This window comes from Heterodontus francisci, chromosome 1 (assembly GCF_036365525.1).
Source record: "Heterodontus francisci isolate sHetFra1 chromosome 1, sHetFra1.hap1, whole genome shotgun sequence".
NCBI lineage: Eukaryota > Metazoa > Chordata > Chondrichthyes > Heterodontiformes > Heterodontidae > Heterodontus > Heterodontus francisci.
Window position 1 is genome coordinate 184,112,317 of NC_090371.1, and position 24,365 is coordinate 184,136,681.

The 24,365-nt window shown below is 46.8% G+C and overlaps 1 protein-coding gene across 2 annotated transcripts in view; it reads left to right on the top strand.

Moving 5' to 3' along the window:
- Window positions 1–24,365, top strand: part of LOC137373877 (protein transport protein Sec24D-like) — a 282,185-nt gene that overhangs the window by 200,034 nt on the left and 57,786 nt on the right. For both annotated transcript variants that reach the window (XM_068039393.1, XM_068039404.1), the window contains exons 15-16: window positions 64–234; window positions 18,568–18,664. In XM_068039393.1, the coding sequence (XP_067895494.1) occupies window positions 64–234; window positions 18,568–18,664 (268 nt within the window). The remainder of the gene's footprint in view (window positions 1–63; window positions 235–18,567; window positions 18,665–24,365) is intronic.

Genomic DNA, 24,365 nt, shown 5'->3' on the forward strand with positions numbered 1-24,365 from the left:
CTGGCCTCAAAATAATGAGTATGTTGCTAGTATTAAAGGATAATTTGTTTTAATTCCCGACAGACACTTTTTCAACCACAGTCACATTTCTATGAGACTTTGGCAAAGGACTGTGTGGCCAATAGCTGCTGTGTGGATGTGTTTCTGTTTCCAAACCAGTTTGTGGATGTCACAACCATGGGGATTGTGCCAATGTCTACTGGTGGCAGTTTGTACAAGTACAGTAATTTTCAGGTAATATTTTGTTGCTTGTTCTTTATTTTTTTAAACATGCTTGTCCAATACTGTGCGTTTACTTTGGAGTGAGTGAGATAGACTGTATGTTGCCGATAGATGTCGAATCTCGGATAATACTGGTGTTAAAAAGGACACAATATTGATGTTTGTTAATAACTTCGCAATTTTTGCAGGAAAATTTCTCCATGCTAATTTACTTTTTAACATCTTTTCATAAAATAAACATACATATATGTATGTACATATGTACTTGTTCAGATTTCAGAGTTAAGCAGAAACCTACCAATTACTCTCTGATAGATTTTATTTTTGCATGGGATGTGGGTGTTGTTAGCAGGGCCAGCATTTATTGTCCATTCCTAATTGCTGTTGAGTGATGAGCCACCTTCTTGAACTGCTGCGGACTGTGTGGTGTAGGTAAACCCCCAGTGCTGTTAAGGAGGAAGTTCTAGGATTTTGACCCAGCAATAATGAAGGAACGGCAATACAGGAAGGTGTGAGACTTGGAGGGGAACTTGCAGGTGGTAGTGTTCCCATGCATTGGCTGCTCATGTCCGAGGCAGTAGAGGTCATGGGTTTTGCACTGGAGTACTGTCTTGGGGCTGCATTAGAGTGCCAAATTGGAAGTTTTGTGACTGAGGGTAATTAAGGGTTAGTTTTATCTAAAGTCTTGTCTTTTATTGAGCAAATTAACTTAACAGTTGCTGTTTGGGTTGGAGAAGGTGAGTTTTAGACCAGCTTTAAACAGAGTTCACTCAGGCTCTGCTTGCAGCTGCACCTTGTTAATTAGATAACTGGCTTAAACCAGTTTTCAGGGGCTAGAGTCAGACAGTATAAAAGTGGGCCATCTTACAGTGCTGACATCATTTGCACAGGAGTGCTGACTTAGGGCTGCATTAGAGTGCTAAAGTGGGAGTTTGGTGACTGAGGGAGTTCGGTGAGGAGGGAGCGAGGAGCTCCTTTCATTTCCTACCTGTCCTCAAAGAGCATGAGGGGAACCGAGAGTTTCCAAAGAGCACAGCTGACTGGTGAGTAAGTCCTGGTGGGTATTTTTCAAACTGGATTGAATTGTAAGTCATTATTTTAGCAAGACTCAGTTGATTTTTTTTTATTGTAACAGTCTTCTAAAGTTTTAAATTTAAAGGGTTTAGTCATGGCAGGAGAGCTTAAAGCCGTGGTTTGCTCCTCTTGCTGCATGTGGGAATCTGGGAACATTTCCAGTCCCTGGGACCAGCATTTGTGCAGGAAGTGTGTCCAGCTGCAGCTCCTGGAAGCTCAGGTTTCAGAGCTAGAACAGCGGCTGGAAACACTGTGGCGCATCCGCGAGTCTGAGAGCATCGTGGATAGCACGTTTAGAGAGATGGTCACACCGCAGCTGAAGGGACTTGAGGAAGGAAGGGAATGGGTGACCACCGGGCAGTCCAAGAGAAACAGGCAGGGAGTTCAGGAGTCCCCTGGGGTCCCGCTTGCAAATCGGTGTTCCATTTTGGAGGCTGATGAGGCTGGTTCCTCCAGGGAGTGCAACAGAGCCAAGCTTCTGGCACCACAAGCAGCCTGTCTGCACAGGAAGGGGGAAAGAGAGGAAGAGCAATAGTAATAGGGGATTCTATAGTCAGGGGAACAGATAGGCGCGACTGTGGCCGTCAACGTGACTCCAGGATGTTGTGTTGCCTCCCTGGTGCCAGGGTCCGGGATGTCACTGAAAGGCTGCAGGGCATCCTGAAGGGGGAGGGTGATAAGGCAGAGGTCATGGTACATGTTGGTACCAATGACATAGGTAGAAAGAGGGATGAGGTCTTGCATCAAGAATTCAGGGAGTTAGGCAATAGACTAAAAAGCAGGACCTTTCGGGTTGTAATCTCTGGATTATTCCCAGTGCCACGTGCTAGCGAGTATAGAAATAGGAGAATAGCACAGATGAATGTGTGGCTTAAGAGTTAGTGCAGGAGGGAGGGTTTTAGATTCCTGGACCACTGAGACCGTTTCTGGGGAAGGTGGGACCTGTACAAGCGGGACGGTCTACATCTGAACCAGAGGGGGACTAACATCCTTGCTGGCGGGTTTGCTAGTGCTGTTGGGAGGAGTTTAAACTAATTTGGCAGGAGGAGAGGACGCAGACTACTAGCAGAATAGGGACACAGCTAAACACAGGAAAGCAAACAAGTCAGAGGGAATACAGCGGAAGTACGTTTCAAGGGAGTAAGACCAGGATGGATGGCCTCTACTTTAATGCCAGGAGTATTACAGGTAAAACGGATGAGTTAAGGGCAAGGATTGACACGTGGAATTGTGATATAGAAGCCATCACGGAGACATGGTTGAGGGAGGGGCAGGATTGGCAGCTCAATATCCCGGGATATAGAATCTTCAGGCGAGACAGAGGAGGGGGTAAAAGAGGAGGGGGCATTGCAATATTAGTTAAGGAGTCAGTTACTGCAGTAAGGAGAGATTATATCTTGGAGGGGGCATCAAATGAAGCTTTATGGGTAGAGTTTAGGAATAAAAAAGGGACAGCCACATTGCTAGGTGTTTATTATAGACCCCCAGATAGTCAGCGGGAAATTGCGGAGCAAATATGTGCACAATTCGCAGAGGTGTGTAAAAATAATTATAGGGTAATTATATTAGATGATTTCAACTTTCCCAACATTAATTGGGATAGTCATCGTGTTAAGGGCTTAGATGGAGTGGAGTTTTTAAAATATATGCAGGAGAATATTTTAGCTCGATATGTAGAAGATCCAACAAGGGAGGGTGCAGTGCTAAACCTAATTCTGGCGAATGAAGCTGGGCAGGTGGTTGCTGTGTTGATGGGGGAGCATTGTGGTGATAGAGACCACAACATGGTACAATTTAAGCTTGTTATTGAGAAAGAAATAGAGAAGTTGCAAAAAAAGGTTTTGGATTGAGGGAGAGCGAATTTTAGTAAAATATGGCAGGATCTGGCCAAGGTAGACTGGAAAGAGTTACTTGTCGGGAAATCTACAGAAGAGCAGTGGGGGGTATTCAAGAAGGAAATGGGGATGGGACAGGCCCAACATGTTCCCTCTAGGGTATTAGGTAGGAGCAACAAGCCCAGAGAACCATGGATGACCAGAAACATTCAGGGTACGATGAGAAGGAAAAGAGAGGCTTTTAGCAAATACAAGGAGAGCAAATCAATGGAAGCATTAGTGGAGTACAGAAAGTGTAGGATGGAGCTCAAGAAAGCAATTAGGAGAGCAAAGAGGGGATATGAGAAAGCTCTGGCTGGTAAAAGTAGGGAAAATCCCAAGATATTCTATAAGTATATCAATGGGAAGAGGATAACCAGGGAAAGAGTAGGACCCATTAGGGACCAAGGGGAAAATCTCTGGGTGGAGCCAGAGGACATTGGTAGGGTTTTGAAGGAATACTTCACATCTGTCTTCACCCAAGAGAATGAGGATGTAGATATGGAACTTAGAGAGAGAGACTGTGAGGTTCTTGAGCAAATTGTCATAGGGAGTGACAAGGTACTGGAGGTTTTGGCAGGCTTAAAAGTGGACAAATCTCCAGGTCTGAACGATTTGTGTCCCAGGATGCTGTGGGAGGCGAGGGTGGAGATTGCAGGGGCTCTGACCCAAATTTTTAATTCCTCTCTGGCCACGGGGGAGGTGCCAGAGGAGTGGAGAACAGCTAATGTGGTCCCACTATTTAAGAAAGGTTGTAGAGATAAGCCAGGGAACTACAGACCAGTGAGTCTCACATCAGTGGTAGGGAAACTATTGGAGAAAATTCTGAAGGAGAGAATCTATCTCCACTTGGAGAGGCAAAATTTGATTAGGAAAAGTCAGCATGGCTTTGTCAGGGGGAGGTCATGCCTCACAAATTTGATTGAATTTTTTGAGCATGTGACCAGGTGTGTAGATGAGGGTAGTGCAGTTGATGTAGTTTACATGGATTTCAGCAAAGCCTTTGACAAGGTCCCACATGGGAGACTTATCAAGAAAGGAAATGCACATGGGATACAAGGTAACTTGATAAGGTGGATTCAAAATTGGCTTAGCTGTAGGAGACAGAGAGTGATGACAGACAGCTGTTTTAGTGACTGGAAGCCAGTGTCCAGTGGCGTACCACAGGGATCTGTGCTGGGTCCCCTATTGTTTGTCATTTATATAAACGACATAGATGACTATGTGGGGGGTAGGATCAGTAAGTTTGCGGATGACACAAAGATTGGCGAGTGGTTAACAGTGAGTTTCAGTGTCTTAGGTTACAGGAAGATATAGACGGGATGGTCAAATGGGCAGAAAAGTGGCAGATGGAATTTAACCCTGAAAGGTGTGAGATGATACACTTTGGAAGGAGTAATGTGACACGGAAGTATTCAATGAATGGTCTGACACTGGGAAGTTCCAAGGAACAAAGGGACCTTGGCGTGTTTGTCCATAGATCTCTGAAGGCATATGGGACACTTGCCTTTATCAATCGAGGCATAGATTACAGAAACAGGGAGGTCATGTTGGAGTTGTATAGAACTTTGGTAAGGCCACAGCTGGAGTACTGTGTGCAATTCTGATTGCCACATTATAGGAAGGATGTGATAGCACTGGAGGGGGTGTAGAGGCGATTCACCAGGATGTTGCCTGGGATGGAACATTTAAGCTATGAGAAGTTGGATAGGCTTGGGTTGTTTTCGCTGGAGCAGGGAAGACTGAGGGGTGACCTGATCGAGGTGTACAAGATTATGAGGGGCATGGACAGGCTGGATAGGGAGCAGCTGTTCCCCTTAGTTGAAGGGTCAGTTACGAGGGGACACAAGTTTAAGGTGAGGGGTAGGAAGTTTAAGGGGGATTTGAGTAAGAACTTTTTTACCCAGAGGGTGGTGACGGTCTGGAATGCACTGCCTGGGAGGGTGGTAGAGGCAGGTTGTCTCACATCCTTTAAAAAGTACCTGGATGAGCACTTGGCACGTCATAACATTCAAGGCTATGGGCCAAGTGCTGGCAAATGGGATTAGGTAGACAGGTCAGGTGTCTTTAATGCATCAGTGCAGACTCAATGGGCCGAAGGGCCTCTTCTGCGCTGTATTATTCTGTGATTCGGTGATTTGAAATGTGCTATTGAAGCAACCTTGGCAAGTTGCTGCAGTGCATCTTGTAAAGAGTACCTACTGTAGCCATAGTGCGACGTTGGTGAAAGGAAACAATGTTTAAGGTGGTGGATGGGGTGCCAGTCAAGTTGGGTGCTTTGTCCTGGATGGTGTCGAGCTTCTTGAGTGTTACTGGAGCTGCCTTCATCGAGGCAAATGGAGGGTATTCCATCACACTGCTAACTTGTGCTTTTAGGTGGTGGAAAGGTTTTGGGAAGTCAGGGGGTGAGGTACTCATCACAGAATACCCAGTCTCTCACCTGCTCTTGTAGCCACTGTATTTGGCCTCCTTCTGTGCCATAAATGACTTTAAATGGCTCTATGTAGCTGGTCCACTTAAGTTTTTGGTCAGTGGTGACCTACAGGATGTTGGTAGAGGAAGATTCAGTGATGGTAATGCCGTTGAATGTCAAGAGGAGATGATTAGACCCCCTCTTGTTGAAGATGGTCATTGCCTTCACTTGTGTGGCATGAATGTTACTTGTCTCTTATCAGCCTAAGCCTGAATGTTGTCCATGCCTTACTGCTTGTGGGCATGGACTGCTTCATTATCTGTGGAGTTGTGGATGGAACTGAACATTGTGTAGTTCTCAGTGAGCATTCCCAGTTCTGACCTTATGATGGAGGGAAGGTCACTGATGAAGCAACTGAAGATGTTTGGGCCTTGGACACTACCCGGGGAATTCCTGCCAAAGTGTCCTGGGGCTGAGATGATTGGCCTCCAATAACCACAACCATCTTCCTTTTGTGTTAGGTATGACTCCAACCAGTGGAGAATTTTCCCCGATTCCCATTAACTTCACTTTTACTAGGGCTCCTTGATGCTACACTAGGTCAAATGCTGCCTTGATATCAAGGGCAGTCACTCTCACCTCTCCTTTGGAATTCCATCCTTTTGTCCACGTTTGGACTAAGGCCCTGCCTTGTGTAATGAGGTCAGGAGCCGAGTGCTTCTTGCAGATCCCAAACTGAGCATTGCTGAGTAAGTGCCCCTTGACAGCATTGTTGACTATTCTCTCCATCACTTTGCTGATGATTGAAGTAGACTGATGGGACAGTAATTGGCTGGATTGGATATTCCTGCTTTTTGAGGACAGGGCACACCAGAGTAATTTTGTGCTTTGTTGGGTAGCTGTTAGTTTTTTAATGGCCCACAGCATCTCAGGGATACCCAGTTTTGAGCTTCTAGATTTGTTCTGACTCTATCCCATTTTCCATTTAACACGCTTATTATGCCACATTAACATGATAAAGAGTGAAGATATAACTACGTCTCCACATTTTGGATGAATTCCAAAATTAGGGATAAGCTTGTCATGCTAGGTCCCCACCTGCCAAGAATGAGGCACATCAATTTTGTCATGAACATTGATTTTCAACTGTTGTTGGAGCAAGGAAATGACTTGTTAAACGGATCAACTGTGGCTGGATAAAAACATTTACATACTAACAGACATCGAAGGTGAGGAAGTGCATTCCAGGGCCTGCGAAGGAGGATACAATCCACAAGTGCCAGGAATGGTTAGACAGCTGGTCAGACAGCTGGTCACATGACTACGTGGCTGTTACAGGATTTTCTTTTGAACTGGCCACAGAGAGTTTGAACTCAGACAGTCTGTTTGCTCCTGGACTGAGAGGATCTCTCCTGTCTGTTCCCATCTCTTTATCACAAGCCTCTGAATCTACCAAAGACACATGAACCCCAAGAGAGAATAGTCTCCTACAGTGAATAAGGTTTAAGAAGAATACTGGGCCCCAACAAAAAGCAAGATCGACCTACAATCAAGGTCTCGACAGTGAGCTTGAAGAACCGTAACAACAACTCTTCAGATATTGTCTTGAACTTTTCCACTTCATTTTTCTTCTGTTCTTTTCTTTCTCTATTTGCATGTGTGTATCATGTATGCATGCTAGCATGGGCGGGTCATGTATCCGTAGACATCAACCAAATTAGAGTTTAAGTTCAAGTTGAATAAATATCAACTTTTCTTGTTTAAACCTAAGAAAATCTGTTTGTGCTGGTTTCTTTACCTTATAATTGGAAAGCGGTAAACAGGGATTCACCAAGAGGGAGCTAAAAACACGATGTGTTTAAAACTAATCCCTATTACAGTAAGACCAGGTGAAGGCTGAGAGGGAACACTAGACCTCTTTCTCACCTGGTCGTAACAGAATTTTGGGTACTACCATCGGGAATTGACCCATGACAAACGAAAGAAATTGGAAGTGGGAAGCCAAATTGTTCCCAAGCAAAAAAGAGCAAGATTTCAATGCAGGTTTTCTTCTGGTTGTGTGTGATTGAATACTAACATGTCTGCAACTGAAGATAATAGCTCTTCAAGCCAGGGTGAAGTAACTTGGGATAAGTTAAAAGCACTGTCTAAGGAGGAGTTGAGGGAAATGGCTGAGCAGTGTGGGATGTGGCAAGGCTAGGAAGTCTGAACTCCTAAGGCTAGTAGCCAACCATCGGAATCGGAATCTGAAGAAGCAGAAGCAGTGTTAGAAGTAGACCCCGACAGGGTACTGCTAGCAAAGATACAATTGGAACAAAGGAAACTTGAATTAGAAGACAGGGAAAGAGAAAGAAAGAGACAGGAAAAAGAGAAAGAAAGAGCCTTCCAGAAGGAACGTGAAGAAACGGAAAGGCAGGAGAGGGAGAGAGAAAGATTATTCTGGACGGAATGTGAAGAAAGAGAGCTGAAGTGCTTAAGTTAACTAAGGGGCGACAGAGTAACCCCAATGAAAGCATGGCCAATATGGAGGGACGTAATTCAGGGCTGAGTATAAAATTGTTAAAACAAGCTCAATTAATTCCAAGATTCATTGAGGAAGATGTAGAACAATTTTTTGTGTCCTTTGAGAAACAAGCAAGGCAACTAAAATGGTCAGCTGAGACCTGGCCTCTTTTACTGCAAAGCAAGCTAACTGGAAAAGCCCATGAGGTCTATTCCCTGTTGCCAGTTTAGAGTTCATCAAATTATGAACTGATCAAAAATGCTATCCTCGGGGCACATGAATTAATACCTGAACCCTATCACCAAAAGGTTACAGCCCTCAAGAAGCAAGCTAATCAAACTTATCAGAAGTTTGAAAGAAATAAGCAGTGGCTTTTGACCAGTGGCTGAGGGCTCTTAAAATACAGCTCAGCTATGAGAATCTCAGAGAAGTAATTCTGTTACAGGAATTTAAACACTCTCTCCCACACTCCATAGAGATCCATGTAGATGTACAGCGGGTCCAGAGAGCCCGGCAAGCAGCTGATGAGTTTGCTTTAATTTATAAATCGGTTTCCCAGGGGAGAACCTTTCCTAGTCACCCCCACAAACCCGAAAGGGACAAAGGGTGGGAGGGTGATAGGAGCCCAAGCAGTCCTGGGATAGAAAGGAAAGCAGGAGATATGGGGGGTGGGTGGGGGGGGTGGTTGGGGGTTATCCTCTCGCCAAAAAGGAAGGTGCTGTGAGCAGTAAGAGTGAGACCCAGAGACCTGTGTGCTTTCAATGTAATAAAGCAGGGCATTTAAAAGCTGACTACTGGAAACTAAAAGGAAAACCTGTCTGGTTAATCAGAGCACACCTGTTCAGTGAAGAAGTGAACCTGATGGATAGCACAGCAGAACAAGCTGTGGCTTTAACTGCAATAAGAGTGAGACCCAGGAAGCTTACAGCTGCAAGTGCAGGAAAATTTAATAGGATTCCTGAAGGTTATCAAGGTTTTGTGTTTGAAGGGAAAGTAACCTCATACCCCTTGAGTGGGGCAAGCAAGACCATAGTAATTCTTAGGGACATAGGGGCCACCAGACCCCTTTTACTGGGAAAAGGCCTGACCTTTCCCCCCAGAGAGTGCAGTGAACACCAGAATGGTGGTGAATGGTATTGGAGGGTAGTGTATGCCTGTACCTGTACACCGGGTGCACCTGGAGTGCGACCTAGTTTTGGGACTGCTGACCGTAGGGATTGTCCCTAGTTTGCCTGTGGATGGGGTTGACCTGCTCCTAGGTAATCATCTGGTGGGGATGAAGGTGGTAGCACCCCCCCCCCCAGTAATGAAAGACAGACCGCAGGAGGTCAGAGAGACAGGGCCGTGGCAGGAGACAGGCCCCTGCAGTTTCCTTGAATGTGTAGTGGATCAGGCCATGATCAAACCAGCTCCCCCAGAGGAGTCTGAATTGGCACAGCAGGCAGATGACCAGGTCTGTCTGTCTGAGACTTTCTTTGTAAAGTTAGAAGACCCAGGGAATGGATCGTTCCTAGCTGAGGCTCAGCAAGCTGACCCAGTATTGCGAGAGTTAGCACAGGCTGCCCAGTCTGAAAGTGAAGCAGAGGGAGTCCCTGATTGCTACTATTTAAAGAATGAGGCACTGATGAGGAAATGGAGTTCTCCTCATAGACCTGAGAGCAAGGAGTGGACAGTAGTTCACCAGTTAGTGGTGCCACAGAGGTACCGGGGAGAAATATTAAGAAGGGTCCACGAGACTACAGTGGCTGTACATGCCGGTATACGAAAGACCAAAGCCCACATAAGACAGCAGTTTGACTGGTCAAATCTCCACAAAGATGTAGTGGAGTACTGCAGGAGTTGCCTCATGTGCCAGGTTGAGGGGAAACCCCAACCTACAGTGAAACCTGCACCCCTAAGTCCTGTACCAGTGTTAGGAGGACCCTCCAACAGAGGGCTGGTGAACTGTAAGGGACCCCTGCCGAGAACAAAAGGGGGCAGGCAGGCACAAGGCTGGCAAAAGAGTAGACAGGGAAGGGGAAAAAGTGACCAAGAGGGCAGGTTAAAAGAAGTCCAGGAGGAATCCCGGATGAAAACCCTTACTGTCCGGTCAGCCAAACCCGAAAAATGTGAAAAGTTAGACCCTACATCCTCCTACGGAAATGCAGACACTAGAAGCTCCTCACCAGAGTTGCTAACAGCATTTACAGGAACCTGCAGAGACAAAGAAAGACCTCTAGGGGGGCACAGAAACTGAGGGTGAGGCCTCACCTAGTCGAAGTGCCACAAGGGAGTGCACTAGAGTCTGCACAAATACCTTCAGGCAGGAGTGACCTCTGGGACAAAGGGGAGATTAGCAAAGAATCCTCCCTCACAGTCAGAACCAAAGAAAACCACCCATCCCCCAAAGTCAAAAGCCTTTGCATGACTCAGCAAAGCACTGAAAGAGAGTTCAGGATAGAGCTGCTCACTACTGAATCTCCTGAGAGAGAAAAACATTTCAGTTTTGGGCCAATTAAATCTAAACCCCCCTCCACCCTTCGGGAGTGGAGCGGAGAGGAGCGGAGCGGACCTGTGGGGAGAACGCCGAGAACGGAGACTATAAATCGAGCCTGAGGATCGAGGCCCAGTCTCTTACCTTCCCGGAGCGGAGCGGAGAGCAGCTCTTCCAGCGCGCCACAGTTTTGAAAAAAAAAGGCAGCAGTGATGTCAGAGGAGAGCTGTAAGATGATTGGTTGGGTGAGTCACTGCTGTTACTGCACTTAACTATCCTAACAAAAAGGGGAAAGTTTTTTTTGTTTTTGTTTGTTGAAAAAAAACCTCTGGTGATAAGGTGAGTACTACTGAAGTGTTTTTTTTTAATTCAGTGTAGCTTTTTAAGGACTTTAGATTGGAGTGGGTAGAACAAGGCCCCTAGTGTAATTAGTATTTTTTAATTAAGGGAGTAACTAATTAATCTAAGGGTAAGTCATGACAGGAGAACTCAGCCCAGTGATATGTTCCTCCTGCGCTATGTGGAAAATCAGGGATGCTTCCAGTGTCCCTGATGACTAATTGTGCAGGAAGTGTATCCATCTGCAGCTACTGACTACCCGCATTACAGAGCTGGAGCTGCGGGTGGATTCACTGTGGAGCATCCGCGATGCTGAGGACGTCGTGGTTAGCACGTTTAGTGAGGTGGTCACACCGCAGGTAATGGCTGCACAGGTAGAAAAGGGATGAGTGACCACCAGACAGAGTAGTAGGCGCAGGCAGGTAGTGCAGGAGTCCCCGTGGCCATCCCCCTCTCAAACGGATGTACCGCTTTGGATACTGTTGGGGGGGGATGACCTCCCAGGGGAAAGCAGCAACAGCCAGGTTTGTGACACCACGGAGGGCTCTGCTGCACAGCAGGGAAGGAAAAGGGTGGAAGAGCGATAGTGATAGGGGATTCTATCGTAAGGGGTGCAGCAAGGCATTTCTGTGGCCGCAAACGAGGCTGCAGGATGGTATGTTGCCTCCATGGTGCTAGGGTCAAGGATGTCTCGGAGCGGCTGCAGGACATTCTGAAAGGGGAGGGTGAGCAGCCAGAGGTCATGGTCCATATTGGTACTAACAACATAGGCAAGAAGAGAGATGAGGCCCTGCAAAGTGATTATAGGGAGATAGGCAGAAGGTTAAAAAGCAGGGCTTCCAGGGTTGTAATCTCAGAATTACTTCCTATACCACGTGCTAGTGAGGCTAGGAATAGGAGGATAAGGCAAATGAATGCGTAGCTGGAGCTGGTGTAGGTGGGAGGGCTTCAGCTACTTGGATCATTGGGATCTCTTCTGGTGCAGAGGTGACCTGTACAAGAGGGACGGGTTGCATCTGAACTGGAAGGGGACCAATATCCTTGCGGGGAGGTTTGCTAGAACCACTCGGGAGGGTTTAACCTAGTCTGGCAGGGCGATTGGACCCAAAGTAGTAGTCTCTCCGATGAGATAGTTGAGGCTAATGTAGAGGTGAAAGCAAGCAAATCCAGTAGGCAGGCCGGACAGGGGCAGGACAGGGAGCATGGAAGGTCTGGTAAGCTAAACTGCATTTACTTTAATGCAAGAAGCCTTACAGGTAAGGCAGATGAACTCAGAGCATGGATCGGTACATGGGATTGTGATATTATAGCTATTACGGAAACGTGGTTGAGGGATGGGCAGGACTGGCAGCTCAATGTTCCGGGGTACCGATGCTTCCGGCATGACAGAGGTGGAGGTAAGAGAGGAGGGGGAGTTGCACTATTGATTAGGGAGGACATCACGGCAGTACTTAGAGAGGATATCCCAGGGGGAGCGTCCAGCGAGGCCATATGGGTAGAACTTAGAAATAAGAAAGGGGTGATCACTTTGATGGGATTATACTATAGGCCCCCCAATATTCAGAGGGAATTGGAGGAGCATATATGTAGGGAAATCACAGATAGGTGTAAGAATTATAGGGTTGTAATAGTAGGTGATTTTAACTTCCCTAATATTGACTGGGACTGCCTTAGTGCTAAGGGTTCAGATGGGGAAGAATTTGTTAAGTGTGTCCAGGATAGTTTTCTGGAGCAGTATGTGGATGGCCCTACTAGAGAAGGGGCTACACTCGACCTCCTCTTAGGAAATGAGGCTGGGCAGGTGGTTGATGTGTCAGTGGGGGAGCACTTTGGGACCAGTGACCATAACTCTATTAGCTTCAAGATAGTTATGGAAAAGGATAGGACTGGTCCTCAGGTTGAAGTCCTAAATTGGGGGAAGGCTAATTTCGATGGCATCAGACAGGAACTCTCAAAAGTTGAATGGGAGAGGCTGTTTACAGGTAGAGGGAAGTCTGGCAAGTGGGAGGCTTTTAAAAGTGAGATAGGGAGAGTTCAGGGCTGGCATGTTCCTGTTAGATTGAAGGCCAAGGCTGGCAAGTTTAGGGAACCTTGGTTGACAAGGAATATTGAGGGTCTGATCAGGACAAAGAAGGAGGCATATGTCAGGTATAGGCAGCTGGGATCAAGATCATCCCTCGAGGAGTACAGGGGATGTAGGAGTACACTTAAGAAGGAAATTAGGAAGGCGAAAAGGGGCCATGAGATTTCCCTGGCAGATAAGATAAATGAGAGTCCTAAAAGATTCTATAAGTATATTAAGAGTAAAAGGGTAGTTCGGGAGAGAGTAGGTCCCCTTAAGGATCAGTGTGGTAATCTATGTGTGGAGCCACAGGAATTGGGTGAGGTCTTAAATGAATACTTCTCGTCTGTATTTACCGTGGAGAATGTCATGGAAGCGAGTGAGTTCAAGGGAGGGAACAGCGATATCCTGGAGCATATCAACATTACAAAGGAGGAGGTGTTGGAGGTTTTGAAGCGTATTAAGGTGGATAAATCCCCAGGGCCTGACCAGATGTATCCTGGGATGCTATGGGAAGCAAGGGAGGAGATTGCTGGGGCCCTGGCAGAGATTTTTGTATCATCGTTAGCCATGGGTGAGGTACCGGAAGACTGGAGGATAGCTAATGTTGTGCCTTTATTTAAGAAGGGCAGCAGGGATAAGCCAGGGAACTACAGGCCAGTGCACCTTACATCAGTGATGGGAAAGTTATTAGAAGTGATTCTGAGAGACCGGATTTATATGCATTTGGAAAGGCAAGGTCTGATTAGGGATAGTCAGCATGGCTTTGTGCATGGGAAATCATGTCTCATGAATTTGATTGAGTTTTTTGAGGAGGTGACCAAGAGGATTGACGAGGGCAGGGCGATGGACGTTGGCTACATGGACTTTAGCAAGGCCTTTGACAAGGTCCCGCATGGTAGGCTGGTCCAGAAGGTTCAAACACATGGGATCCAGGGTGAGCTAGCCAATTGGATACAAAATTGGTTTGGTGATAGGAGGCAGAGGGTGGTAGTGGAGGGTTGTTTTTCAGATTGGAGGCCAGTGACCAGTGGTGTGCTACAGGGATTGGTGCTGGGTTCTGTGTTGTTTATCATATATATTAATGACTTGGATGTGAATGTAAGGGGCATGATTTGTAAGTTTGCAGATGACACCAAAATTGGTGGTATAGTGGACAGTGAAGAAGGTTGTCTAAGGTTACAACAGGATATAGATCAACTGGGAAAGTGGGCAAGGGATTGCCAAGTGGAATTTCAGACAGACAAGTGTGAAGTGTTGCATTTTGGGAAGTTAAACCAGGGCAGGACATATACAGTGAATGGCAGGGCCCTGGGAAGTGTTATTGAGCAGAGAGACCTTGGGGTGCAAGTACATAGTTCCCTGAAAGTGGCAACACAGGTAGACAGGGTGGTGAAGAAGGCATATGGCATGCTTGCCTTCATCAGCCAAGACATTGAGTACAAGAGTTGGGACGTCATGTTACAGTTGTACATAACGTTGGTTAGGCCGCATTTGGAGTACTGTGTGCAGTTCTGGTCGCCGCACTACAGGAAAGATGTGATTAAGCTAGAGAGGGTGCAGAAAAGATTCACAAGGATGTTGCCTGGTTTGGAGGGCTTGAGTTATAAAGAGAGATTAGATAGGCTGGGTCTGTTTTCCCTGGAGCGAGGGAGGCTGAGAGGGGACATGATAGAGGGATATCAAATTATGAGAGGCATAGATAGGGTAGATAGCTAGAGTCTGTTTCCCATGGTAGGGGTGACTAAAACTAGAGGGCATAGATTTAAGGTGAGAGGGAGGAGGTTTAAAGGGTATCAAAGGGGTAAATTTTTCACACAAAGAATAGTGGGTATCTGGAATGAACTGCCAGAGGAGGTGGTGGAGGCAGGAACAGTAGCAACGTTTAAGAGGCATCTGGACAGATACTTGAATGAGCAAGGCATAGAAGGATATGGAATTAATGCAGGCAGGTGGGATTAGTATAGATAGGCATTATGGTCGGCATGGACGCGGTGGGCAAAAGGCCTGTTTCTATGCTGTACGTCTCTATGGCTCTATGACACCCCCATTTTTCAGACCTCAACAGGAATACAGACCCTAGACAGCCAGGGAAATAAGCAGGCACATCAATTTTGTCATGAACATTGATTTTCAACTGTTGTTGGAGTGAGGAAATGACTTATTAAACAGATCATGGCTGGAAAAAAGCATTTACATACTAACAGACATCAAAGGTGAGGAAATGCATTCCAGGGCCTGCTCAGGAGAATACAATCCAGGACTGGTTAGACCAGCTGGTCACATGACTACCTGGCTGTTCCAGAGTTTTCTTTTGAACTGGCCACAGAGAGTTTGAACTCAGAGTGTTTGTTTGCTCCTGGGCTGAGAAGATCTCTCCTGTCTGCTCCCATCGCTTTCTCACAAGCCTCTGAATCCACTGAAGCCATGAACCCCAAGAGAGAAAAGTCTCCTACAGTGAACAAAGTTTAAGAAGAATACTGGGCCCCATGGAAAAGCAAGATCTATCTACAATCAAGGACTCTACAGTGAGCTCAAAGAACCATAATAAAAACTCTTCACATGTTGCCTCAAACTTTTCCACTTTATTTTTCTTCTGCTCTTTTCTGTGTCTACTTGCATGTGTGAATCGTGTATGCTTGCTAGCGTGGGTATGTCATGTATGCATAGGCATCAACCGAATTAGAGTTTAAATTCAAATTTAATACATTTCAACTTTTCTTCTTTAAACCTAAGAAAGTCTGTTTGTGCTGGTTTCTTTGCCTTATAATTGGAAAATGGCGAACAAGGATTCACCAATGGGGAGCTAAAAACACGATGTGTTTAAAATTAAGCCCTGTTACAGTAAGACCAGGTGAAGGCTGAAAGGGAACCCTGGACCTCTTTCTCACCTGGTTGTAACAAACTCAATAAACTTATGGAAATGTCAACGTTGACGCACAGTAGTTATGGCATGCACATGCATCTGATCTTCCTATTTGGGGCACCCTACCTTCCAGCCATACTGATGGGCAGCATCTACATAGAGCATACCTTCAGTTTTCTGTGTCATATACGGTCAGCTGAACAAGTTTCCATGAAGGAGGGGTGCTCTGGATGCAGCTAATGATTCATGTCAACTCCTATTAGCATTATGCTTTATGAAGACAATTCTGAGCATTTATTAGTTATTTCAAGTATTTTGTTTGCCCTTCCAAAGCTGTTCCTCTGATAGAATCATATTAAACCTAAAATTTTCTGATTACAAACCAATATTTTACTTTGATTCAAAAAAATCTTACACTTATTGACTGATTTTATGGGGTTAATTTTAGTGTAGGTTTCACAGGGTCAGGGCACTCGTCGGCCTAAGTTTCAGGGCCTCATTTAAATGCCACCAGTCCACTTCTCAGCTGGAACAGCTGGGAAGAGGGTACAGAGCAGCTGCAAGAAACAAAAGATTGGGTAGTTCTTAGCCGCAGTCATGTTTCCAGTTAAGTAACAGGTTGGGGAAAGTGGAGTGCAGACCAGAGCAGGGTAGATCGTAACTTTCCTTGTTGGGTCTGAAGGAATACCTCAACCCCACAGAAAGGAAAGTTTTAGGACTCTTCATTCTGCCAACGAGCTGCTGACATGCTTCAGTCTGGTGGCCAAGCTGCGATGATTTCCCTGCTCAGGTCCCAGTTCAAATGCAGTTGGGGTTTAATTGATATCACAGGGACCCCAGATAGCATTTGTGCATGAGGATGCTGCCTGATTCTACCACATCCACCATCAAAAGCAGCAGCGTTAAGTTCCAAGATCAGTGGGAATGGTGTGTGAAATGCAGCTTCTCCATTTTAGATGCTCGTCTGCTTAATTCCCACCCAGAAGGGAGAGTTAGAGTGTCCCCACATTTTTTTTTAAAGAAATTTCTCATGAAAATTAGAAATCCTATATCTATATGCATAAGTTTACATTTTTCCATTAACACAGATTATATAAGAAAAATTAAAACAATTCCTTAGGTTCTGCTTCAAAATGCATGCATTTTTATTTGGCTGCATTTGCTGACAACACAACCACTAGGTGGCGCTGCAATGACACATGCGCAAATGCAGCCTGTGCCAGTAAAACGTCGCACTCCGCGACGTCAGGCAGTTGTCAGGATTAAAGATGGCGCTGCTCAAATAATCACAAGATGGCAACCTAAACACATGGCAGCACACAATGGCCGGAGAGGGGAGCAAGCGGGCCAGGGAGGGGAGGGAGCGAGCGGGCCGGGAAGGGGAGGGAGCGAGTGGGCCGGGGAGGGGAGGGGAGGGAGCGGGCGGGCGGGCAGTAAACAAGCGGGCGGGTGGGTGAGCCAGCAGTCGAGGGTGTGGCGAGCGGGTGGGGGGCAGTGAGCGAGCGAGCGGTCGGGGCTGTGAGCAAGGGGGCGGGGGTCGGGAGCTCACGGCGGGGTGAAGGAGGAGAGCACACCCGCCACCAGAAAGGTCTTCGGCAGCACGCTCCCTGCTCCGCCCACCCCCACTCTCTCCCCGCTCCCCAGATCCCCCCTCTCCCAACCCCTGATCTCTCCGGCCCGGATCCCCCACCATCTGCCCACGTTACGCGATGACGTCTTCTGCGCATGCGCAAATTCCATCTGCCTGCGTTACGCGATGACGTCATCTGCGCATGCGCCAACCAGTCCTAGCACTGTGGAACGCAGCACATGCGCAGAGGGCAGGAACCAATTTGCGCATGTGCGCATATTGACGCAGTCGAATGATGTCAGCTGCTGGCTGCGTGGTCAATAATCACTGTGTTTTTATTTCTACCCAAATCCACATCCATCTTTTCTGTCCTGAATCAGGATTCTGTTCCATTTTCTTTCGAGTGCTTGTACTGGATAAGTATTTTCTGTGCAGCTGATAGTCTGTTGCAAATCCAGGAATGAAGCAGTTACTTCTTATATTACATTTAGTCCATTATTTTGTTTGTTTTTCATTTGGTACCCCAATTCTCTTATTTTAGTTTCTGTAGAAAATAATATTCTACCTTCATTTCTAGAAACATATATCATGTTCCTCACTGAATCCTTTTTGCAAATGGGAATAGATTCAGCTTCCTTAGCTGTTTTTCATAGTGAACTGCAATAAAGTTCACTATTAGCTTTGTTTCCATGATCTGTTCATACATACACTCCCCTGATTTGGTGTGATTCTAGGTGAAATTGTATTCTATAAACTGGCAGTGCTTTATTTAACTAGCCCACAGTTTTGGCATCTATATTGGATTTCTTATATTGGAATGTCAACAAATATCCATTCTACAATTAAATAAAGCATGTGTTGTCATGGTTTATGCACTAATATGTTGCTAATTAAGTTAATTTCTAATAAACTAGGCAACATGATTTAACGGGATCACCCCTAAGATATTTTAGTATGAAATATAAAACAAAACTATTGATTTAAAGGTGATATAATATTGAAAACCCAGTATAATGATTCTTCATTATAGTTTTAAATTTGTTTATTACTAAGAAATCTGCTTGTTTTTTTTTGCTAAGTCTTGTGACGCCATGATTAGTATCTATGGTGCCATCAACTGGTGGCAACGGTGCAACTCAAATTTCTTCTCCTATCATTGTTCTTTGTATAGATACAGACTGATGCTGAACATTTCTTGAACAATCTAAGAAGGGACGTACAGAAACCAATAGGATTTGATGCGATTATGAGGATCAGGACAAACACAGGTGAGAGTGCATTGTATGAGAACATATGTTCGAGTAAGAATAAAGGGTGTGTTATAAGACTAGAGCACATTGAGCATTTTGGACACTGAGAGTGAAGTCTTATTGTTTAAGATGTAGTAGGCATAAAAAACACCTGTTTGTTTTTTTAGTTATATTTTTTCACAAACTTGGAGTAACTTAAGTCACCATTTTGTAAAATTAGTTTTGTGACGTATTATATGATTCAAACAGAAACGGGATTGGCCCAGATTTTGCGGCCAGCAGCAAAAGAACGGCAGCAACTATTTGTTACATTTACACTTACCCACAGACTTTCTGTGGGCTTTTGCGATGGAATTTGAAATGATTCGAAATCCATTTCAGAGCAGCACCCTCTACAGGGGATCTAGAACCCGTGTGAACCCGGCAAACAACTGTATATCTCCCTAACCAATCAGATTACAGAATTCTTACTGTGACAAGCTGAGTCTGAACCAGGAAGTGTAAGTTAGAATATTTAATTTAATGTCAAATCAAGTAGAAAAAGCAAAATATTGAGGGAAAGAAGGATGGGGTTAAGAAACTGAGAGATAGACAGAAAGAAAACATTTTTAAAAACATTTTATGTTTTTCTAAACCTCCATCACTAATTAAGGTCTAAAAGAATGAGACTCCACACTTGTAAAAGTTAGTTTTCAGTTCCAGAAAGGTTGTTTTGGTAGTAAGACTTATTACGCCATTAAAAATTTAGCTGCGTTTGCTGACAACGCTACCACTAGGTGGCGCTGCAATGGCACATGCACTGCTCAAATAATCACACGAAGGCAACCTGACCTAAACACATGGCAGCACACAATGGCAGGAGGGAGAAAACAAGCTAGCGGGCCGGGGACGGTGGGGAGTGGAGTGGGCCGGGGGGCTGGAGCGGAGCGGGCCTGTAATGGTGGGGGGGGGAGGACAGCGGACCGGGCCGGGGACTGGGGAGCGTACCGGACTGGTGAAAAGTGGGGGAGCGGAGCGGGCCGGAGACATGGGAGGAGCGGAGCGGGCCGGGGACGGGGGGGCGGGGGGGGAGCGGAGCGGCCGGAGAGAGCAGCGAGGGGGGGGGAGCGGAGAGAGCGTAGCGGCCGGAGAGAGCAGCGAGGGGCGGGGGGAGCGGAGAGAGCGTAGCGGCCGGAGAGAGCAGCGAGGGGGGGGGAGCGGAGAGAGCGTAGCGGCCGGAGAGAGCAGCGAGGGGGCGGGGGGGGGTGGGTAGCGGAGCGGCCGGAGAGAGCGGAGCGGCCAGAGAAAGCAGCGAGGGGGGGAGTGGAGCGTCCGGAGAGAGCAGCAAGGGGGGGGGAAGGGAGCGGCCGGAGAGAACAGTGAGGGGGGGAGCGGAGTGGCTGAAAGAGCTGAGCAGCCGGAGAGAACAGCGAGGGGGGGAGTGGAGCAGCCAAAAGAGCGGAGAGGCCAGTGAGAGCAGTGAGGGGCGGAGTGGAGCGGCCGGAGAGAGCAGCGAGGGGGGGAGTGGAGCGGCCGGAGAGAGCAGCGAGGGGGGGAGCGGAGCTTGACACATGGGTGAATACGTTAGCGTTGCATTGCTGTACGCGTAAAGCGCATGTGCAGAGGCTGACCAGGCGTGTTGCCCGAAGATGCACACGTCACGCGATGACGTCATCGGTGCATGCGCTAACCAGTCCTGGCAAGTCGGAACGCAGCGCACGCGCAGAGAGCAGGAGCCCGTCTGCGCAAGTGCACACCTTGGCGCAGCGTGATGACGTCACTGGCCGGCTACGTTGTCGGGAATCACTTTGTCAAAATTTACTTATAACGGAATAGACAAAACCCTAATTCTACTGGTAAGTTTAATGTGTATCTATCACGTAAATACCACAACTTCATACCCTACATGTATTTGAATGTCAAGTCTGTAAGCGAGATGCCCGTTTAGCAAAGTTTCTGGAGGAGCCAGGTAACTTTTCAGAAACCTGCTGATTTTTGCATTTAACTGCACATGTGCAGTCACCAGAAGATACTGTCCATTTACTCTTTAATAATGGTGACCATTATTTTTAGTGCAAGATGCACGCCATTGTGTTCATTAGCTTTAAACATTTTTTTATTTCTGATTGCAGTAACAGGGCATTTTACTATGTTAATAGTGCTGTATAAATGCAGGTTGTTGTTGAGTTACGTCAATATGGAAAGAAGTAGAGTGGAGGGTTACAGGGCTTGGTGTTGGGACCACAACTGTTTCGTTTTAACATAAATTGTCTTGATTCAGAAACTCAGTACAAAGCAAACAAATTTGCAGATGATGCCAAATTAGGAAGGCAGTGGAATCAAAGGAGGCAGCGCAGAAATGTACTACACAGAATGTCCCTCCTTTCCCATATTTTGTGGATGAGAATCTCTTGCACATGGTCATCAAATGGTGAGGGTTCTCACTCAGGTTGGCCTCCATTTTACAGGAATGTTACAGCAATATCTTTTGGCCTACTCCCTTCTGTAGAAATGAATTTTGTTTTTCATTCTTAGCTGAAACCATTTAAATGCTGTTACGTGACTAATTGGCCCCCATGCTCCATTTGCCAGACTGCTATATCACACAGCATCCACGTGCTGCTGAATCTGAGGGCTGAACTTTACTGATTGGGAGTATGTTGTGACGATGGGCAGAAATGCGGATCTGCAAAACGCACTTAGAGATTTTACCAGCAAGAGCCAATTAAGGGCCGGTAGGTGGGGGAGCTAGCCAATTAATGGTGGCAGGTGGGTCCTGGAGCCGGCAGTTCGTACAGAGGTGCCATTTTTCAAGGCGCATGTACAGCAGCCAGCCAGGCTGAAGACACAGGCAAAAAGGAGGCGGTCTACAGTAACCAAGGCAGCAGAGAAATGGCTTCAGAACGAGAAGGGTCACTCCACGATTTAGTGATGCTTGCCTGGAAGTGTTCCTGCAAGGAGTCAGAGAAAGGGAGATGTCCTATTTCCAGTAGACAGGAGGAGGAGGCTAGGAAGCCTGTCCATTAAGGCATGGCTGGAGGTGGCAGACATCATAAGCAGTTGATGGGCCTTTGCTAGAACCAGTGCAGAAAGAGATTTAATGACCTGCTGCAGTCTGGAAAGGTGAGTGGCATTTAGAATGACAAACTGGAAGCCCAGCATGAATTAAAAGGCACCCATGAAATGTGAGGCAAGGTGGTTGACCCATGCATGGGGCAACACCAGGCACCAACATCCACATTGAGGCGTCCAGTTCACACTCACCCAAACCCCATGGTCAGTGATGGATGATTACTGCATTGAGATGGCTTTCATGGGCACATCACCATGCCATCCCAGTAGCGTGGTGCTGCACAATTGCAGGTTTTTTTAATTCATTCATGGGATGTGGGCATCGTTGGCCAGGCCAGCATTTTATTGCCCATCCTAATTGCCCTTGAGAAGGTGGTGGTGAGCTGCCTTCTTGAACAGCTGCAGTCCATGTGGGGTAGGGACACTCACAGTGCTGTTAGGATTCCAGGATTTTGACCCAGCGACAGTGAAGGAACAGCGATATAGTTCCAAGTCAGGATGGTGAGTGGCTTGGAGGGGAACTTGCAGGTGGTGGTGTTCCCATGCATCTCTGCTCTTGTCTTTCTAGGTGGTAGAGGTCACGGGTTTGGAAGGTGCTGTCGAAGAAGTCTTGTGCATTGCTGCAGGGCATCTTGCAGATGGTACACACTGTTGCCACTGTGCATCGGTGGTGGGGAGAGTGAATGTTTGGAAATGGGGTGCCAATCAAGCAGCCTCCTTTGTCCGGGATGGCGTCAAGCTTCTTGAGTGTTGTTGGAGCTGCACCCATCCAGGCCAGTGGAGAGTATTCCATCACACTCCTGACTTGTGCCTTATCGATGGTGGACAGACTTTGGGGAGTCAGGAGGTGAGTTACTCGCCGCAGGATTCCTAGCCTCTGACCTGCTCTTGTAGCCACGGTACTTATATAGCTATTCCAGTTCAGTTTCTGGTTAATGGTAAGCCCCCCGGTTGTTGATAGTGGGGGATTCAGTGATGGTAATGCCATTGAATATCAAGGGGAGATGGTTAGATTCTGTCTTGTTGGAGATGGTCATTGCCTGGCACTTGTGTGGCACGAATGTTACTTGCCACTTATCATCCAAGCCTGGATATTGTCCAGATCTTGCTGCATTTCTACACAGACTGCTTCAGTATCTGAGGAGTTGAGAATGACGCTGAACATTGTGCAATCATCAGCGAGCATCCCCACTTCTGACTTTATGATTGAAGGAAAGTCATTGATGAAGCAGCTGAAGGTGATTGGACCTAGGACACTACCATGAGGAACTCCTGCAGTGATGTCCTGGAGCTGAGATGATTGACCTAACATCCAAAACCATCTTCCTTTGGGCTAGGTATGACTCCAACCTCTAGCAGGGAGTTTTCCCCCTGATTCCGATTGACTCCAGTTTTGCTAGAGCTCCTTGATGCCATACTTGGTCAAATGCTGCCTTGATGTCAAGGGCAGTCACTCTCACCTCACTTGTCCATGTTTGAACTAAGGCTGTAATGAGGTCAGGAGCTGAGTGACCCTGGCAGAACCCAAACTGAGCATCACTGAGCAGGTTATTGCTAAGCAGGTGCCATTTGATATCACTGTCGATGACACCTTCCATCACTTTACTGATAATCATTGATGGGGTGGTAATTGGCTGGGTTGGATTTGTCCTGCTTTTTGTGTACAGGACATACCGAGGCAATTTTCCACAATTTTCGGTCAGTAGTGGTGCTACCCAGCCACTCTTGGTGATGGACATTGAAGTCCCCACCCAGAGTACATTTTGCATCCTTGTCACCCTCAGTGCTTCCTCCATGTGGTGTTCAACATGGAGGAGTACTGATTCATCAGCTGAGGTGGGTGATAGGTGGTATTCTCAGGAGGTTTCCTTGCCCATGTTTGACCTGATGCTATGAGACTTCATGGGGTCCGGAGTTGATGTTGAGCACTCCCAGGGCGATTCTCTCCCAACTATATACCACTGTGCTGCCACCTCTGCTGGGTCTGTCCTGCTGGAGGGACAGGACATACCCGGGGATGGTGACGTCTGGAACATTGTAAGGTATGATTCCGTGAGTATGACTATGTCAGGCTGTTGCTTGACTAGTCTGTGAGACAGCTCTCCCACCTTTGGCACAAGCCCCCAGATGTTCGTAAGGAGGACTTTGCAGGGTCGACAGGGCTGGGTTTGCTGTTGTCGTTTCCGATGCCGTGTGGTCCGTTGATTTCATTCCCTACCAACGTTGTAGTGATTTCATACAACTGAGTGGCTTGCTCGGCCATTTCAGAGGCCATTTAAGGGTCAACCACATTGCCGTGGGTCTGGAGTCACATGTAGGCCAGACCAGGTAAGGACAGAAGATTTCCTTCCCTAAAGCACATTAGTGAACCAGATGGGTTTTTACAACAATCAACAATGTTTCATGGTCATCATTAGACTAGCTTTTAATTCCAGATTTATTAATTGAATTCACATTTCACCTTCTGCCGTGGTGGGATTCGAACCCATGTCCCCAGAGCAATACCCTGGGTCTCTGGGTTACTAGTCCAGTGACAATACCACTATGCCACCGCCGCAGTGACCAGATGAGCCATGGCACAGGAGTTACACTGCTTATGTCAATGCTTGCAGGGAAAGCATGCTCAGAATGCCAGACAGCCTTAAGGAACTGGAGGTGAAGTGCCTTC